This window comes from Hakea prostrata, chromosome 1 (assembly GCF_041222555.1).
Source record: "Hakea prostrata isolate BN-2017 chromosome 1, UWA_Hpros_2, whole genome shotgun sequence".
Taxonomy (NCBI): domain Eukaryota; kingdom Viridiplantae; phylum Streptophyta; class Magnoliopsida; order Proteales; family Proteaceae; genus Hakea; species Hakea prostrata.
In genome coordinates this window covers 6,101,083-6,122,092 of record NC_142600.1, presented here as the reverse complement: position 1 = coordinate 6,122,092, position 21,010 = coordinate 6,101,083, and the positions used below count along the sequence as shown (strand labels likewise).

General features: G+C 37.0%; 2 protein-coding genes across 2 annotated transcripts; one reads left to right on the top strand and one right to left on the bottom strand.

The window, feature by feature from the left end:
- The first annotated feature begins 233 nt into the window (after positions 1-233).
- Positions 234-2,282, top strand: NDHM (subunit NDH-M of NAD(P)H:plastoquinone dehydrogenase complex). Its single transcript, XM_089157650.1, has 2 exons — positions 234-737; positions 1,628-2,282. Exons 1-2 carry the CDS (start codon positions 306-308, stop codon positions 1,808-1,810), a joined length of 615 nt encoding a protein of 204 aa, XP_089013776.1. The 5' UTR covers positions 234-305; the 3' UTR covers positions 1,811-2,282.
- A 928-nt stretch (positions 2,283-3,210) lies between these two features.
- CHR24 (chromatin remodeling 24) lies at positions 3,211-15,712 on the bottom strand. The gene is made up of 20 exons (XM_089157645.1): positions 14,277-15,712; positions 13,751-13,881; positions 13,584-13,638; positions 13,185-13,313; positions 10,794-10,901; positions 10,643-10,698; positions 10,464-10,554; positions 9,661-9,795; positions 9,496-9,573; positions 8,542-8,751; positions 8,386-8,457; positions 7,708-7,788; positions 7,406-7,524; positions 5,945-6,056; positions 5,662-5,730; positions 5,449-5,543; positions 5,025-5,156; positions 4,737-4,802; positions 4,450-4,582; positions 3,211-3,915 (listed from the first exon to the last, which is right to left on the bottom strand). The coding sequence occupies exons 1-20, from the start codon at positions 15,540-15,542 to the stop codon at positions 3,763-3,765; spliced, it is 3,291 nt and encodes a 1,096-aa protein (XP_089013771.1). The 5' UTR covers positions 15,543-15,712; the 3' UTR covers positions 3,211-3,762.
- Positions 15,713-21,010: the final 5,298 nt, after the last annotated feature.

Here is a 21,010-nt window from a genome sequence, read left to right as displayed (position 1 = left end):
TTTTGAGTGTGAGTATGAGGTTAAGAGATATGAGGGGAGCACATACCTCTACTTGATGGGTAGAGGATCGGGTAGAGGATCCAGACTTTTGCAAATGACACATCAAAACGGGTGGCCATTGATTACTAGGCGTGTTGATTGATAATGGCTGACATTTTCTTGTGATTTTTCTGAACCACACTCTCGTTTATGGAGAAAAATAGCCTTATCCATAAATGAAGGATATCAATTTTTGTGCCACTTCACAATTTGCTGATGAAGAACTAACCGATTCAGAGAGCAAAGAAACTGGAGACCAACACCCCATGGCTGCAAGCTCCACTTACATGGCTTCATCAGGTTTCTCCATGATGGGTTGGGTTGGAGGGAGCAGTAAAGGACTGAAAGGGAATAGGGTTTGTTCTATATCAGCTCAACAGCAAACAGAAGTACAACCAGAAGAGCAACAAGAGCAAGTGAAAGTGAAGCAACAAGGAGTAAAGTTAAGGCAAGAGGAACCGCAGCCAAGGGCTAAGAGTAAGAACATGGCTATGGAATATGGAGGGCAATGGCTTAGTAGTGTTACTCGTCATGTGAGGATCTATGCTGCCTATATCAATCCTGAAACCAATGCCTTTGATCAAACCCAAACAGATAAACTCACCATCATTCTTGATCCCACCAATGAGTTTGTCTGGACGGATGAGACATGTAACAAGGTCTATGCATACTTCCAGGAACTTGTGGATCACTATGAGGTAGCTTACTATATCTTGATCTAAAGCATTTGAATTCCCAGTTTATTACAAAAAAGATTCTAGTTATGATCACTGAGGAAGCAAATCTACTAAGCTTCTTAAGTGAAATCGTAGAGTGACATTCTCAGAAAAAAGAAAAAAAAAAAGTTGATTGAATTTCAAACTCCGGCAAAATTAATTGCAGAATTCATGTCCATCTCTGTGGTGACTTATACCTGAAGCTTTTTCTGAAGATGTATAGTCTGGAAACCACAAGTTAAGTTGCTTTTTAGTGGATAATTTAGGCCCTAGCATTTGGAATCTCAAGTTCTATATGAAAAATGATGATAGAATAGGGTCAATTTCTTTCCTGATGCATTTGATTAAGATTGAAATCAATTGGAGACCAATCATCCAATGAACGTCCCTTGAAATAAGTCACTAGTAAAGCAACTATAATTTGATGGGGGGCAAATATAGAATTTTGAGGAAAATCATCTATTTAGAGACTTCCACAGACTAAATTGAGGACATTGCCCTGTAGCTCATAATATTTCAGTAGAAAAGCATTTTACTTGCTCAAATTCAAGAGTGAAAACACTGTCGTTCTGTCCTACCATGATAGTCTTGTTCATCTTATCTTGTGAGAAGAACTACCGGAAGCCAACCGAAAGGATGAATGTAAGCTAGCCTGGTTAACATGGAGAACGCCATTGTTAAGGCCAATGCTACTTAAGACAGAGGCATTTAACTCAAGCTACAGAGTTGTTTAACTTGGGTAAGCAATAAAATTTTGGTTTATGATTGATTGCCAGGAATATCTGTTTTGGGTCAACAAGGAACTTAAATTCATCAAAACTGAAATGTAGTGTTGCTGAAACTGAATTTATATGCTGGTTATTTGTAATCAGGGAGCTCCACTAACAGAGTACACTCTGCGTCTTATCGGTTCGGACATCGAACACTACATTCGCAAGATGTTATATGATGGGGAGATCAAGTATAACATGGAAGCCAGAGTCCTTAACTTCAGCATGGGGAAGCCTCGTGTAATATATAAGAATGAAGATGAACTTAGTCAAGTTGTACCATAAGTGGAAATTCTATGTAACCAGCAGCATTCTAATATAAGACATCAATCATTACTGGGAAAACTATGTCATTGTTCATTCTATGGAAGTTTATAGGCACTCAGCAGTCATTGAAAATATGGTTTATTTCAGAGCTTTGGGTAAGTTACACTCACACAGGTAACAGGTTCAATGCCTAAGGAGATCGAGAAGCTGCAATCCCAAGCGAATTGCTGGCGTTGAGCAGCTGAAATCAAAAAAGATGGATAATGTTTTCACTTGTCCGTTTTGGATATCATGGTTAATATATTGTTTCTTCTCATAAAATCTCTTCTTAATGGCTTTGAAGACTGGTTAGACTTTCTACCCTTTTCCAGGTTTGATTTGTGGAGCACAAGAAACAATAAAGATTGTATCACTTGTCAATCCATAATCATATAAGAGTCAACATCAAAAGACGAAAAATATCCAAAGAGACACAGCAAGCAGGGGCAGAGGAAATCCAGATCAAAGCAATGGATCCAGTGAAGCCCCCATTTTTTCTACGACCACCACAAGAGGTATGGTCCCCTGCTCTCAGGTGACACTAATTTATATCAAAACCAAAACCACCACCACTTGCCACTGCCGCCGTCTCCTCTTCCCCCTGTTCACAACCAACGCAACCTTCTCTCCCTCTGTACCATCATCGCCATCATCAACCTTCGCAATTCCTTTTCTCAATTTCCCACCAGTCATCGAAGTCGACCCAAGAAAACATCATCCCTTCCATGTTGACCACCCAAGAACCACCAGATGGGTTTTTTATTGATCGAAAGAGATTCTTTGATTATCGAGAAAGTGGTCCTTCGGGATCATAGTCAAACTGATAATTTGTCAAAGAACTATGCCCATTTGGCTCGCAATGGCAATGACCATAGGAATTTCAATTTTGAGACTGAGCGTGCCTAAGGATGAAGACGGAAATAGGTTACTTCAACACCTGAAATACCCCAAAATGTGTAAAGACAAGCTATGTGTTGATGAAGAAGAGGAAACAACGTTACGTCGGTTCCAACAAGCTTGTTGATGCTATTAAAAACGGTGTGGTTGTGCCTGACCAGCTGGTTGAACAGAATTATGGAGATATTCTTAATCAGGAAGGGCGGTTTGCTGATTATATAAGCCCTTGATCATGATCCAAAGAGTTTGAGCTCAATATACTCGATCAGTATAATGCATTCTCCAGTTGGTTTTGGTGATCTGCAACAGATGTTAGAACAGTTTTCATCATGCTTATTTAACCGATGACAAATTGATGGCTCACTTGAGACCTATTCTCTCCAGAAAATACGAAGATCATTAGGCTGTTAAACACATCCAACTGAATTCAGTCAGATCAAAGTAGCCCTTCAGTGGATTCAAACTTTTGCTTTCCATTCCTAAGAGAGCAGGAGGGGGGGGGGGGTTAAACTGGCTGATAAAAGATCATTCAAAGAAACCAAATTGTTTTTTCTTTTCTTTTTTTGGTAAGGAAACCAAAAGGTTGATGCTGTAAGAACCAGGAAAGCATCTGAAGTTGGCCAACAAGTATAATTAAGGACTACACGAATGTATTTGGCCAAAATACAAAGGTGGTCATTAACACAGATTTAGAGTTGAGGGGTAAAACCTCAAGTTTTAACAACCAGTAGCTTTACAATGTTGGAATTGACAATGGCTGAGGAATTTCCCTTTGCCTCGTGTTTCAGAACCACCCTCACATTGATAGACATTCGCCTCTTCGAGTCCAGATTGAGTGCTTGCACTCTTGAATGTCGTTTGATGGTTCTGTATTTCTTGATGATATCACATCCTGCTGTTGCATTTTACGTTAGCTTTCTTTGCATCATTGCATCTCTGTAAGATACATGAAGCACATTCTGACCATAAAAGAATAAAAAGGATACATGAAGAACAGAAAAAGAACTGCAATTCAGCAATTATACACATAAAGATTATAAAACTCTCTGAAACGATCCAGAGAGGTCATCCAAATCAATGACATCTTCGTTTTTCTTAGGTGCTCCGATCTTATCAAGCTCAAAATATAATTCAGCAATTTTCCTTCGGATGCTGTCTCCCTTATCTGGTAACCTTGAGAGAGTAACCTGAAATACAAATTCAGTGAGATCAGTTTCCAGCATTAGCAATCTCAAACTTCCATCAAAAGCCATATCCCTTGCCAACCAGTTGCTTTGCACCCCTTGGTTTGGTTCAAAGGTCATATCCCCCACCATGGCATCATTAGTTGGAGAGTACAACTTACTTTTAATCATCCAAAAAATTTTAATATTTTGTAACTCAAACAGAGTTGGCATAGCTCTAGCAAATCAATACCCAAGAACATTGCAAGGACACCAAGCCTTTAGCTAAGCTTGTCTTTCAAGTCATGAAACTTGATATTAATTATCAACTCGGTCAACTGAGATCCAGAATGTAACTCCGACCACAAAAATCTAACTATTGACTCACTAGTTGCTATAGCCTGTAGGATAAAGATTATGCCACTGCACAAACTGCAAGCCCTAAGTCTACTAAATTAATAAAATGTCACTGGACATTTATTCTCCCATTTCTGCTGCAGGGCTTTTGGTAATGATATTTTTTATTCATCCAAAAAATTTATTAAAATAAATTTATACCTTGTCTGTCAAAGTTCGAGAAAGGCGATCAATTTTTTCCTTGAGTTCTACCTCTTTTGGTTTAACCATAACACCTGTAACAGCATCTCTTCTACGAGCATTCAAATCCGTGGGTTTGAACGCATAGGCAGCCCTGTGAAATAAGTTGTCAGATCTTTCTTTTTTCCTTTTCTGGATGAATGGTTGTCAGATACAACAATAACAACACGCCTTGTCCCAATTAAATGGGGTCTGCTACATGGATAATTCATATATATTAAGACATTGGAAAGCAGCAAGGACCATACCCGTCAACATTACGTTCAACTGAAGAATATCCCAATGAGCTTCCAACAATAGCATTTTGCTTTCTCCTGGACTCTCAAAATAACAAAAATCCAAAATCAGTAACGAAGATAGTGTGCAATCTAGAAACGGACCACAGTGTCACACATGACAGAGCTAAGGATGTATACATAAAAAATAAATACATGAGCTAACAGAAATTTATCTGCAGAGGAAGACATTCACGCAATAAAGATAATTCAAGGATCATACCAATTTGATTCACCAGTTACAAAAAAAGAACACCTAACCTCAATAGTTCCTTATCTTCCGGTACAAGTTGTACAGGTGCCGTAGTCTTGGAGTATAGCAAACTGTGGTGACTGACTCCTGCAATGCCTTGAAGCTCCAAAAACTTTATGTGATTCTTCAAGTAATTGTCCCTTTGAGAAAAGAGATGGATGAAAGATATGGATGAACTTAGATAATGTAAAATGCAAAATTTGAAAATTACAGCAGCAGTGAAAATTAAAAACAGCAAATACAGGTAACCTACAAATGTGCACCATTTTATAAGGGGGTCCCCAGGAAGAGATTAACTAATGAACTCTTTACTCCACTGGGTAACATGACCCACTTAAGAGCACACTTCAGGATACCAATGAGTTTGCAAAACACTGCCGTGCAATAGCTAAATTTTCATGATGTAAACAGTTTTGTGCATATGGACACTACATATTTTGCTGGAAATCGTGCTCTTCGTTCAAGTGCTGCTGAGTGAGTGAAACACCAAATCCCTGCTTTGGTAGACTGAAAAGCTCCCGAAGATCCTAGAAGCATTAAAGAATTTTAAGGTACAACCATAAGCAACCTCAGTTTTGAGTGGGATGAAAATAAAACATGAGTAATGAAAATGTCATAAGTCGCAGCATATATTTTCAGGCATACCTGGCGGCTGAAATACCGTGTCTGTTCTTTACACTCAGTTGCAGTTCGAAACAAACCTCCCTTGAAAACCTGGAAAAAGTGTGCAGCACATGCCATTATAATGACAACTGGGTTTTTCTTGCAGTATTCTCGATAAATCAATGCCTCCATTATATCGACAAATGAATTTTAATGCGGTATTCTCTATGCTTGGATGCTTCTATATGCATGCACATGGAAGATAAAAGTATAAAAGAACTTTATTGGACAAAATAATCAGAAAACTATACAGAGAAATCTCAACCTGCATTCTATATATCTTCTCTTCAATGGTTCCACATGTCATTAATCGGTAAACAAGAACATCCTTCTTTTGCCCAATTCGGTATGCCCGGTCAACGCTTTGGTTGTCAGTGCTACAAAGACCAACAAATCATCAACTACTATTCACAATAAGCAAGACAAGCACCTCAACTTCAAAACAAAAGAATCAAGAAACTTCGAAGTAAAAATCAAAAAGACCCAAAAGAAAAATATATATTAGAAGTACAACTTTGCATGTATGCTCATCCTAAAGGACCAAGAAAACTAGCAAACCACAAACGACTTATGCTGGATACCAAAATAACCTTGCCATGCAACTGCAATTTCTCTCAATGTGTAACATCTTTGGAAGTAAAACAGTGGACAAGGAGAGTCAGGACATTTTACCTAAAAGGACCCAAGTAAGTCTAAAGAGACAAGGATTGGTGCCAGTACCCAAAAATAAAAACACATAGACAAGCCCAATAACATTCAGAATGAAGATGAAATCCTCAGCTCACTCAACCTCCCATTGTGCCCTTATGTTGCCCTTAAATACAATTGCTCTCTTGGAGTCAGGACTAGGTAATTCAGGTTTTAAAGCTCTATGCTTTGAGAATTCTTCAAACATTGAACAGCTTGAAGTATATCCAAGGCTCCAGCTATTAATCTAACCATCTGCAATTATTAATGTGGTGGAGTATTTTTCTGTTTTTAAGTTTTTGATGATATTCCCTTCAAAGCAGTGATAATTTGAAAAAGGATTGCCTAGCAAACTGGGAAACTATGACTGCATCTCATGTTTATAGAAAACTAATGTAAGGCTTCACCTGACATTTAGTGGGAGTCTGCTGGTTCTGAACTGTTCAGGTTCACCTTCAACCAGGAAACTAGTTCTTCTTAGTTAATAAATAGTAGAGTTTTTTACAGGTTGCACACTTTACTGGGGCTTAAACTCTGGGTACCACATTTTAGTGCCCTAAATTACAGATTGTACACTCTCAAAATTAGAAGTTGAACACTCTTTAACATTCCATCCAAAGATTATGTTGACTCATGAGTGAAATGTCCATATTACCCTCCTTAAAATCAAATCAAATGACATCACTATCCCATTTAAACCATCCCATACCCAACCCTAAGGTGGGTGAAGGGATTTGTGTTTCACCCATCTTCTACCTATGCCTCGTCGGAAAGTAAAAGAAAACCACACATATTACAAAAGGGGGAAGAGGGGTGGTTTATAGTGGTTAGGTAAGCACATAAGGAATAAATGACAAATGACAAATGGCACATGCTAAATCTAAATTTATGCAAGGAACAGCATTGAAATTTGATGTTCTAGATAATGTAAAAATGTTAGTTGTGCTTCAATTTTTATTCAACGGAAAATTTTATTCGCATTACTTGGTGTGGTTTTTTATCATTTTAGTATTCTAAGGTTAAAAGGGGGGGAAGATACCTTGGATTCCATGCGGGGTCAACTACAATTACACGATCTGCTTTTGTCAGAGTAAGACCAAGACCACCAACTTGAGATGTCAAAAGAAAAATTGGAGCACCTTTACCTTCTTGGAAATCCTGGGTATGAAATGGTCAAATTAGAGAACAGAACCTCACTGAACTAAGAACAAAATTAACTGGATTCACCTTCCTGAGGGAATTCCAGCATTTTGGCACATCTAAAGCCATAAGAAGAAGTTGATGCACCAAGACACACAAAAGAAAGATAGTCAGTATTAAGTTAAGCAAATGATAACTAACATTCACAATCTTCTCTCTGTCAGTAATTTTGGTGGTCCCATCAATGCGTAAGAAGTCATAACCCTTTGATATTACTGATTCCTGATCAGAAACCAAAACCTCAAAGAAGTTAACTTTGTGATGCCAAAGTACAATATATGATAGTTGTAATCTTACACTATCTGGAATGCACAATAACAGTTAAAATGACACAAAATAACTTGACAAATTTGCAGAGAATTATTCCCATTTTGTGGCTTCACTAAAACCATTGCACCTCTACTTAGAAGATATATACAAACATCTACAGTGAACCAGAAAAAAGTAAGCAATCTTTTAATTAAAAAAAGAGAAATACCTTCAGGATGCAGGGTAATATGCCACGCACTAAGAAATTGCACACACAATTGGTTAAACAAAGACAGCTGGTTATGTGTGTGTGTGTGTGTGGAAGCCAAACTAAGCTCTCCCAATATGATAAGGAACAAATATGACAAGACACATAAATTCATCTACCAATCTTTTACAAAGGGCCCAAATCTTTAACAAAAGCAAAAATCCTAGAATGTCAAAATTTTTGAGCTATCATCATAGTACACTACTTGATTATCAAGGAAAACAAACAGATCCTACTTAGGGCACTACAACTATTCTTCTTAAGCAGGCAAATAAAAATTCAAACAGATAATGAGAACTTACCTGAATTAAATTTAGCATCTTGCGGGTTTGAGAAAAGATCAGTACACAATGCCCCTCAGCAATCAAGTTATCCTAAACAAATCACCACACTATCAGAGAAATATGATAAAACTAATAATATAGGCGGTCAACAAAGTAAAATTTTCAATTCCTAACCAGTAAGGATTCTATAAAAGCTATCTTGCATGAGACATTATTGTGCGCCTTTCTAGAATCTGCAGCATCAGTGTCATTCATTAAATGCAATGCAATCCTTTCTACAACCCCAAGCTCTTCCTGGTTTAGCATTGAGTCCATCCCTTCCAGAATATCTTCAGCAGCCCTTTTTGTCAGCATAAATGGATGATCACAGATTTTTTTCAAAATCTGTTTCAGAAAATTCACAACTATGGTTCAGTGTTGGCATGTTTAGGAAGAAAACAAGTGGGTTACAAGAAATCTAGGAAGTCAGGAACATTGAGATTTATTTGGCAGAAGGATTCATATGGTAATTATCTTCAATTTCTAAGTACGGAAAAGTAATAGAACTTGAGGGAAGAGCACCAAGTTTCTCAAACAAAACTCTAATCCAGTAACATGCTAGTTTACACAAAACAAAACACCAAATAAGAAAAATAAAAAGACACTGACCGTGAACTGGAAGACAGTAACACTTCTTCAGAAGCATGAGCAATGAAACTGTTTAAATTATTGATTGACACAACCAGAAAATAAGGACAATAGCCGTCAAAGAGTAAAAACCTAAGAAAAAAAATGTTTGAAGGATCCACTTGGTATACAAGAGAAATAGCGCTTAGGCGAAAAAGTGGTAAAAAAAATGTTTTAAGGATCCACTTGGTATACAAGAGTCTAGGCAGCAATAAGGCGAACAAGGTGACAAAGCAATAGCGCTTAGGCGAAAAAGTGGTAAAAAAAATATTATGTAAATTAAGCGGTTCAAAACAATGCAATTTTTCTGCCTAAGCGGACGCTTTGACAACCATGCAAAACACTAAAAATCAATTCAAGAATGGATCCTATGATTCCTTTCAAGTTTAAAAATGCTTCAAGAGAACCAGGATAAGCAAATGGAAAACTAAAGAAGAAGCAATAATCCAAGAAAATAAATACCGTCAATGCAGCCAATGGTGATCCATCAAACGCTGAATTAACCAGCTCACTGTTAAGAAAGGCTTCATACAATTGTTGCTAAAAACCCAAGAAGAGAGATCACATTAACCAATTGGCAACAAAACCAAAATGCATAAGTTAAACAAAGGGCAAAACAGACCATACCTGACACTGTGTCAATCTCAGCCAGACAATGATCTCATTCTTGTTAGAAAGTTTAGCACCATTTTCTGTTTCATCTCCAAACACCTCACTCTTCATGCGACGCAAAAAGAATGGTTCAATGCGTTGTCTCAACTCCTAGGAAAGAAAAAAAATTTCTTGTTAGAAAGTGATGAATTCTGTATGACTAGAGAGTATTTCCTATGGAGGCACAGAAAATGATCTAGCATGGCCAAAAACTTTAAAGCTAGATTCAACCATATACCCTCCTATCTATTGATGTATAGCTTTGTATTTTTGGTTCTTCATTTATTTACATTACTCGTTAGATTCTTTTCTTTTATAATGGGTGAAAATTTTCATTATAAGTTCAAAACTGTTGTCATTTTGCTAAACTTTGTTTGGCTGAAACTTCATGTGAGCAGGGACCATCAGGATCACCTGTCTAGAATTTTTCAACGTAAACCAATCTGCACATGGCATAATTTTGCACCAGTTTAGATTCTTTAGAAAAACTCTCTTGATATGCTGTAGTAGAAAAACTTTAAACTAGGTTAAATTTTTATGGTATGCAAGCATAAAACCCGCCATAAATGGAGGCAAGAAAATTGATATGAACCAAAGGAACAAAATTTGAATGCCTAATCTCAACATGACCGGGTTTTATGATCACAGCAACATCATCAAATATTATACATGAATGAAACTCTCCAACTTCAGTTAGGGCTCAAGAGGTTTAGCACTTACATTTTTCAACTCTTAACGAATGCAATCACTTTTATAAACAACTGATAGAATTATAATACCTGTGCAACTGCAGAACTGATGCGCTTTTCCCTCTCAAATGCATTCTTATCATTTCCACGGAGAATGGGAACTTCATATCTGTTCTTAAACCTTTTAGGGGGGGGGGGGGGACACTCAACACTTAGTGAAACAATAAACACTGACTTGAAAACAGACTGATGTAGCATGAGAATATTACTCTATCTTGTCCCCCAAAAGTTCTGGACAACAGAAGCTGAACAATGCCCACAATTCCTATTTTAAGGCAATGACGAGTGGATATACATTAGGAATTATATAGAAAAGAAATTGTAGAGATTTAGTATGAGAAAACAAATGCATGATGTTACCTTCAAATTGTTTTGAAGTGGCGTCCCACTGATAATAATTCGGTGGGCACAAGGTATTTCAAGCAAACTTTTGGCCCTTTGTGTTCCCGGATTCTTTATCAAATGCCCCTATATATTTATGAATATCAAGACAACAAGAATTGTAAAAAAGGTAACAAACAAAATGTCAATTTATTAGTGACAACCTAAAGATTAGACATATAAAATCTGGAAAAAAGTTGTTCTTATGCTAATCGGTTGCTTATCCAATCAAGTGAAAAACTCCCAAACCAGATTACTCAAAGAATAGCAGAAGAAATATTAAACCAATAACATCAATGATAAATGCTGCAAAGTTTTAGAAATAAACCCATCTAAAGTAATTCTTGAATCGCAATAAAACTACAAAAAAATCTTTCAAAAGCAGCACTAGCAGATTATAGCAGATTTAAATACTTTTAGAGTTTTTGCCAGTTTACCCACTTTAGTAGGGGTGAAACTCCAGGCACCTCACTTCAGTGTCAAAAATTACAGGTTACCCACTTCAAAATTACAAGTCACCCACAGTTAATTTTTGGGCTTGAATCTGTCAAGTCCCATAATAAAATGGCCAAAATTCCCTCTTAAGTATCAATTTACTAAACTACCCTTGTGTCTCATCCAATATCCAACCCTTAGGTTGGTGAAGGGTTCACCCATCTCCTTCCCACCATGCCTGCTGGAAACCACTTGCCACTGCTGGAAACCACCACAACCCCTCCCATTGCTGGCCACCACCGTCCCCTCGCCAGATATCTTTAGAACCAACAATTTCCTGCCAGAAAAACATTTCTTGCCTTTACTCCTAAATTGTTCCATTTTCTTTCAGACTTCTTCATCGCTCCTTTGAGGTGGAATCAGTGACTTCACAAAAAGCTGGTAAGAGAAGAATAGAGAAAGGGAAAAAGGGTTTTAATCCACTTAAGTTCTCAAAGAGATAATTATTTTATATTCCTCTGCAAATCCCAAAGGCTTACTTGAGAGACCTTTTAGAATGTGAGAACCCCAAGCTGAAGCAGATTTTGAGTTTTGAAAAGTTACTAACAACTTTGACATAGCCGTCACCATCTGATTTTGATCAAAAAATTTGAATTGCTTTGGTCGGTTCTCTCAAGGGTTCTCTACTCTCATCTTGTACAGAAAATTACCAACGGAAATGTAAAGCCAATCCCATATCTAAAATGGGAATCGGAGCTCAGTTAGAAGGGGAAAAGTAGAAGAAAACAACGAACAAAAGCTCAAATTAGCAGGAGCAGACACCCAAGTACTGTTGGTACAATGCAGCTCTCGCTCTACGAAAGAACCCAGATGGACAAAAGGGTTTTCTAGGTCTTGAGGACTAGGAGCGCTTGGATTCAAGAAGACATCGATGGGTCTTTCGTGTTCCTCTGCTCAAGCATCTACAGCCATGCAACATTGAAACTGCACCTGGTTAGAACCCAAGGCTTCTTTTCAGAGGATTGATGACTTTCTCTTGTTCTTTGAATAGGGCTTCTGATTTGTAAATGGAAGCTCCGGATTTGAGGGAATAGTGTCCAAGATTGGTTGGAGGTTTGCCACACAAAAAAAAAGGCGAGAGAGGTGGTTACAGGCGGCAGCCGTCAGAGGGAGGGGGTGTGGTGGTTTCTGGCGGTGGCAAGTGGTTTCCTAGCAAGGTTCCCCCTTCTCCCCACCTAAGGGTTGGGTATGGGATGAGTCACAAGGGTAGTTTGGTAAATTGACCATAAGAGAGTATTTTGGTCATTTTATTATGGAATTTAACAAAATCAACCCCAAAAAGTTAATAATTAATATACTTGTGAGTAATTAAATTTTTCTCCTGAAATACAGCACAAGCAAAAACAACTTACCAACAGATAGTGTGACCAGATAGAGACCATGACTGCATAATTTAATGAATTCATGATGTATTAAGATTCGATGTCACCATGCAAACCCAGCAAGACAATGAGAAGCCAAAATTAGGTGAAGAAGAAAAATGATAAATAACCACTGACGACACTTGTTCTAGGGTTGAAATGCTCCCTCACTATTCAGATATTGACTTCTTATATTAGGTCATCACTAGCATGACTATATCATGTATCACATTGATATGGCTTCTATGTAGCATATAAACATTACAATGTAAGATTGCTTCTACGTAGCATATAAACATTACAATGTAAGATTACCCTAGCCACATTAAACAGACTGCACGTCTAAGGCAACAACATGGCCCTCCAACGCCTTAGATCACCTGGTCATCCTGTCAACTATGGCATGATGCCATATTGTATTTCACACAGAAGCAATAAGATTGAATGTAGAAGCACACTAGGAAGTAAGATACAGTGAAGCAACATAAATCAGCCATATATGTGAAAAATATACCTCATCAAGCATGATGTAGTCCCAAGTTGGAGTGTCCTCACTTATTTCATCGTTGGAGTAGCAATCCCCTCTCAAAGATTTAGCATTATTCCGCAGAATATCGTAGGTTGTAAGAAGAATACCATTGTTCTGTAAGACAGAAGAACAAAAAAGTTTTAAAAATAATCAAGGGCAAGAAATATCTAATCTGCCACAAATACAAACTCAGTTTATAGAAAAAGCATGTCACAGACATCAAAGAAAGATCATGAGTAGCAATGGCATGGTTTTGACAGCCCATTTTCTACTTCCATAAGAAATCTTTGGGATCTTAACAAACTCTGTAGTAACTTAAGAAATGCACAATGATTAATCCTCTGGGTTTGAAAGAGAAAAGTTCATAGAAGAGCGACATAAAACCTGGAGTATGTACTGAAGTTCATATTGGCGTGCCTTTGCACAAGCTCCAAAATATCTGCAAGCAATGATGAGAAAAAGTTACCTCCAGACTACAAATGATAATTGGAATGCAATAAACTTCAAAACCAAATGGGCAACTGACAGAACAAAGCCAATTGAATCCTCACTCTTTTGTTTTGTCGCCAAGGCCCACAACTGACAGCTCCTTGATCCAGTGAGATAGAAGTGTTTTTGGTGCTACAATCAATGCCCTCCTAATCAAACATGAATGAAAAAGTCCAGCTAGGAAGCTGCACATCTGAAAAAGTTTCTGACTAATTAATGGGATATGAAAATATTTTTAAGCTTCAAAGGAATTATTTCAACAAAATATTAAAATCCAGCAAAATCAAAGAGATTTATAATTATGTCCACTCGAGAATCAAAATTGGCTTTATAAAATGTTGTATGAAAAGAAATTGAATTTTACAGAACAAATAAAAACTTAAGAATGTGGACTTGTATCAAGGTCTCCTGATTACATGCAAGTTTTTTCAATTTTCATTTCATGAAGCACTACTACAAATTTGAAACTTGAAATTGTACTCAGCACAATCTAGTGGAATGTAGTTGTACCTTAAAGTTAAAGACTACACAAACTCAAAAAAATCCAAACCAAAATTTATCCCACGAAGAAGAGTGTCCAAATTTTACCTGCATTGTCTTCCCCAAACCCATGTCATCCCCTAAAATTCCTCCAGTACCACGACAGTGAAGAGACCACAACCATTTCAAGCCATCACGCTGGTGTGGATATAACATCCATGCAATTTTTCCAGGTAACCTGTATTTCAACTTTCCACCAGTCGAACTAATAGTAAATTCATCCTTATAAACAGGGTTACCAACATCATCTTCCGATACATCAACAGAGACAACCTTTCGAACTTCCTCCTTAATACCACGTCTCTGAGATTTTACTGGTTTACCTGATTCACTGCTACTTAAGACAACGCAACCACCATCACTGTCATCTGAAATAACAGAATACCCCATAGACACAACCTTTTTATAAACCCTACTGTTATCATTTTGCAATCTTCCCTCACCCTTATCCTTCACGCTTGCAAGGATAATATCGCTCTCCGGATCATTCTCCGAGTCAGTCCCTTCGTCCACAACTACCTCATGCTCATTTACAACCGTACTAACATTAACACAAACGCTGGAGTCCTTAGGAGATTCCGACGAGACATCGGACTTGCCAGATTTGAAAGAGAACGGAGAAGAAGCAGCACTCTCATACTCTTGCACATCGGCAATCTCCTGATTGTGCTTTGGCAGTTCATTTGTACTCAAAAGAGACGTACTCTCAACAGCTTTAGGGATTCGTTTCTTCTCAATCGATAAGTAATTTAGTCTTGAGCTTAAATCGTTGAGAATGTCGGTGATCTCGTTATCTCCCTCGGCAACTTTTTTATTGGCTATTGCAGGTGGAGAATCGAAATCGGTGGTGATCTCAGAGAAAATGGGCTCGGAAGGCTTTCCGGCAGCCGTGGAATTGTCGGTGACGTTAATCTCTGTAGGTGAAGAATCGAAATCCGTGATTCCCGAAAAGCCAGGTTCGAAAGGTTTCGGCGCAGCGGCTAGGTTTTGAGCAGCGTCGTGAGCCTTTTCAGGAGGAGAATCAAGATCGGTGATTCCGGAGAAGTTAGGTTCGCAATGCTTTGCGGCAGCGGCTACTTTCTGGGCAGCGTCGTGAGTCTTTTCAGGAGGGGAATCGAAGTCGGTGATTCCGGCGAAGTTAGGCTCGGATGGGTCGTCGGAATAGTCATCGTCAAAGGAGGACAGCTTGCAGAGGCGGCGTCGGCCTTCGAGTCTGACCTTGGAGGGTTTATCTGGTTTGGCTGATTGACTCTGAGAAGACAGAAGACGACGGTGTCTTTGGTTGAGACTCATGGGTTCTTCCTTCTCTGCCATGGGAGCGAGTAACTCCTCTGGTGAAAGCCGTCAAGCGTTAATCGATCGAAGAAGAAACGAAGAAGAAACGAAGAAGAAACGAAGACGAAATGGTTCCTCGGCTATCAACGGAAGCTAATATCCCGCATCAATAGCGCGCGATTTGAAATTCGAATGAGAGCACCGTCTGGCTTTGAGGGTTTGCATCGTCATTTTCTACCATTTGAGGGTTGTTTCTGTAAATATGCAAGCGTGTGGTGGACAAATGAAATGAAAGGGGGAAAAACACACACACAGAAACAATAAATAATAACTTAATAAGTATGCGTTTGGGTGACGTTTCTGTTCTGACGAATCCGTTCTTATGCAAAATTATTTTTTATCGTTTCTATGCTAAAAGACTGATCTTTGCTTGCAAATGGGAGTTTGATAAATCCATTATGAAAATGTTTTCAGAACACTATTATATTAAGTTGGTGTTTAATAAACTCGTTTCTAAGGTTTCAATTTGGGACAAATTTTATCATTTCTATTTGTATTATTATTATTAGGTAAAAGTATTTTTTTTATGTTATGCAAAAAATGTTATTTAAAACACTTTTTTGATCGTTCTATTTTTAAATAACTGAAGAACGAACCATTTTAACAAACGCTTCTAACGTGTTTTTCCGTTCCCCAATAACAAAAGAACGCCAAAATCATTTTTTTTAACATTACCAAACACACCTTAAAGAACCTCATTTTGTAACCCCTTGGTGTACTATATTATGATTCCTCCAGAAACATTCTTATCGGCATAAAGATGATGTGTTGTGAGCTCATCCCCAATTCTCTAATCAAACTCAACCCCTTCATTAATTAATCTAAATTTAGTTTAATCTATTAAGAGTTTGTTGGTTAATCCATTGATGAAAGGGTTGAGTGAATTTAATTAGAGACTTAGTGATGAGCTTACACGTCATCTTTAATTATCTGCTATTTTCTTGTTAGCTCTTCTAATTTTAGTCTATGAAATAATTATCAGAATCTTAATCCTGATAGCTTTTGTTTAAAGAGTCCGGATCAGCTCCCCCGACGGTTTCCCAAAAGGCCACACTTTGGAAAAACACACCAAAAAAAAAAAAAACTCGTGGGCCCCGTTTGTGTGGTCGGGCCGCGGGAGCCCTGCCCCGACGGGGTGAGGATCCAGATTCTTGTTTAAAAACCAACAACTTAAGTAAGAAGTCGAAGTTGGAATCTCCTTAGGGTCAGGGCCTATGACACCCCATCCCCAATAATGGTTTGTTTAGAAGGATGAAAAAAATATTTAGATTGACTGATTTTGAAAAATATTTACTTAAATGATATTAAAAAATAAAATTACTCTCATGCATTTAAAAATGATTATCAAATCTCAAATTTTGTGACAATTTTTTCATTACAGCCAAAAGTCTACTTTGAATTATCCAAATTAGCTTCAAAGTAGTGATTTGACTATTTGAGTAGTTCAATAGAAGAATATTGGTTGAATACCAAAAGAAATTATCACAAAATTAGTGTCATTTGCTTGGATCAGAAGGCTTAAATGCAAAGTTACAAACAAATAACATATCATGGCAATTAGTTCCAGAGTGCAACCATAGATTTCATGAAGTATGCTTAAACTAGGGATTTTTGTTCGCAGCTGCGCGGATCGACCACGCAGCCATCAGAAATTGACACGTGGCGTGGAAAAAATCAACGGTCTAGATTCTTTTAATAGATTTTTATATTTAATATGTTTTACAAATTACAATTATTCATTCATTGTTTTTTTAAAATTTACAAAAATAATCCTTGCTCATCTCGATGAGAACAAAATCCTAAACCTCATATGGATTAACAAGCTCCTCTAATCCTCCGGTGTTCACCTTGGCTTCACTGGAAACCACCGATGGGATCCTCTATGCATCTTTGCCGCTTCAACTATCAAGACTCCGAAACCTGAAAAGAAAGACACAGACTGAAACCCTAAAAGTAGATCCCCAACAAGAATCAGGATTAAGTGACCGGAAAACCCATTACAAAAGCAATGATAAGAAATCTTGTTTTGAGATCTTGAAGTCGAAAGGGCCAAAAAAAAAAAGCATGGGCTTTACGAGAAATAGGAATTTGAAGTTTGAACACGATAACCCTAAAAAAAAATATCAAACAACATAATTAAACAGAAACACATGAACACTTTTATAGGTAAGAATTTAGTACATAAATCGAAAACCTAGATGATGATCTCGTCAAAAGTTAAACAAACCTAACAACCAAGAGCAGATTTCATCTTACCTACAAAGAAAAACGAAGAAGGAACAAACAAAAATTCGATGAACCTAAATATCGCTATGAGCTCAACTTTCCTCTTTGGTGAAAATCAACTGATTTGGCTAAAAGGGTTAGAGGAACTTGTAAATCCATATGAAGTTTAGGATTTTGTTCTCATCCAGATGAACAAGGATTATTTTTGTAAATTTATAAAATATAAGGGACAAATAATTGTAATTTATAAAAATATTAAATATAACAATCTATTAAAGGAATCTAGACCATTGAGTTGTTCCACACCACGTGTCAATTTTTTACGGCTGCGCGGATGGATATCCATGCAGCCGCAAATAAAAATCCTTAAACCAGTGGTTGAAACCCTCACGAACCAATCCAATTTGCCACGTCACTGCTCAACTTGGAGCCCCTGCTGATATGGTTTGAACTTTGAAGTGTTCTTTCACAAGTTTTGGTAGCCCACTAGGGTAGAGTTTGGTATTAATATATGAAAATTTTACTTTGTAGTAAGCATACTAATGGAAAATTATTTTCTTATAGGAAACTACTAGTCTAATTCATAGGGTTATCCTCAATATTAATGTAATCCTCTAGTTACTCAATTTTTTAGTCACTTTTTATTACTAAGGGAACTAATTACCATTGGTTTGCATTTCTTACCTAACATAAACAAATGGTTTGCAATCAACTCATTAGGGATAATGGGATAGTAAAATACGCTTATATGCATTTAATCCCCCATATGGCAAATTGATATTGAATAATTTAAAATATAACACAATTTGAGAATCATGGGATAATGGGCTAGTGAATGTTCAACACATTGTGCAACTAACGACAAATATCAAAACTTGTGAATCTCGACCACCCGTCTTGCATATGTATATATATATTTTGTTTACTTTTTGAACTATATCAAAAGTGTAAAGAAAAAAAAAATACATAATGCAAAATGACAAGTTTCAATGTTGACTTTAGTGTGCTGCGACTTCATTGCACAATACTGAAGCATGACCTGGATTTTTACCCATAAATATGAAAATTATAATTTATCACAAAATTGCTAGAGTTATGCGCATAATCATCAAGTCGAGATTTTGAATTGTCAGTGATTCACATGGAACATTGGAAAATAATGCAGAAGTGGACAAGTCTGATTCCCACCATCAAATAAAGTGAGTAGCATAACTCCAACTTCCCCAAAACTGGATCAGTTCCTAATGACGTCAAAATCAACTTTTATCAAATAAAGGATGGAAATTTTGGACACGGACACTGGGGTCAGAAAAAAAGACATGATTTGAGGGTTTTTTTTTTTTGATAGAGGGGGATCTATCAACGGGGGTTGGTCCAAGTGATAAGTAGCTTAATTCGCTTAAACAAGGTTCCGGTATCGAATCCTTGTAGATGCAAAAAATCCCTGCTGGGAGATACACCCACCATAGCCACGCGTGCGACGTAGGTCGAACACCGATTTATAAACCAAGGTTGGCAAACCAAAAAATAAGAAAGGCGATCTACCTTTAAAATTTAAAGCAAGGTGATATCTCTCTCTTCTTGTTTTTCATCTTCTTTTTGGTGGCTAATTGGGGCAGAACTGTTACATATGCCATATAGAACCCTGAACTCGTGATCTCTTTACTTTTTCTTTTCATTTTTTGTTGGCCCAAATACTAAAAAATTATATTAACATACCCCAAGAAAGATCCCTATAAATAGAGTCATTATTTACGCAAAAGAAACAGGGTGGTACAAACCACTAAAACCTGTTGTTGGCCATAGACTACGGGCTGATCACAGAGTACTGGTGATGGGTCTCACTTTTTTTTTTTTAATTGTTCTTTTTCTCCCACTTGTGAGTCTTCATAAATTTGTGGTTATAAAGCTATCAATAGAGCACTCTGTGCTCTTTGTACATCATTAGGGACGGACTATACGTTCCTTAGATCAAGGCATGTGGCATTTAATAAATTTAATGATTATGATTACAAAGATAGATAAATTATATTGTTATATTTTTAACATGTCACGTATCGTGATTTGAAAACCATGTAACAACAACCTAACAAAGATAAAGTGTATGTAACCTCAATGAGTTGCTCAGTTGGCAAAAGATCAACACCTCATAGTATAAGATGAAATTTTTTTTTATTCCCATTGGAGCCATGCGTAACAGTTGTCCGTAAATATGTAGTCAATATGAATTTCATCAATTTATTTGAACAATATGTAAAGAATCACAGGTTAGATCCATAAGCGATACATGTCCATATATTAGATCTAACGGTTGAGGTTAGATTTGAAAGATATAATATATTTTTTTAAATTGTAATTTAACCTCAACTTTTAATGACACCTATGAATATGTATTGCTCATCTATAAGGAAATGAACCATTCATTTCCTTGACCATCAATTTAGAAATGGACGGAATAATACGTGTTATTTATTTATTTAATTTTTAGTTTGAGAGAATTAGAATTGTTGGCCTGGGCAAATCTAAGTGCCCAAAAGAAAAGAAAAGAAAAGAAAAAAATAACGCGTATGATGTTTCTTCATAAAATGGCAAAGTAGATGGTATTTTGAGTGGCTCTCCTTTTCATAGTTAATGAAAGATGTTTGACAAATAAGTGATGGGAATTCACATATGTCATTGTCTAAAAGATAAAAGATATAAATGGTATTCTTTTAATTTTATTTTATAAATCATACTTGATCCCTATAAAAGAAATCGTGACATGGGTGGATGGGAAAAAATGATCTGCTATGCACATCTCTTTGCCGTGCGTAGCAGTGCACCCATTTTACTTGGTTTAGATCATGTAATATGGGTGCAGAGAGTGACACCTGAAAAATGCCAAATAATCGATTGAGATTAAAAATCCTAAGTGATACTGATCTAAACCCATTTTATTCTATCGGATCTATTTACCCCATTTTAGTTCTAAACTAGTTCTTCGGTGAATTTACCTTTGGATGCAATCAATAATATCTCTAGTAAGAAAAATTTGCTCTTTGATCTCAACAGCTTGTTCTCTATTTTTAGAACTAAAGCCCTACTAACGGGGTTGGTCTAAGTGGTAAGCAGTTTGGTTCCGGTATCGAATCCTTGATGTTTAAAAAGCATAGAGTTATATCAACTGAAAATCTAATTTTTGAGGTCTTTGTACTTTTTAAACATAAAGTGGGGGTGTTCGG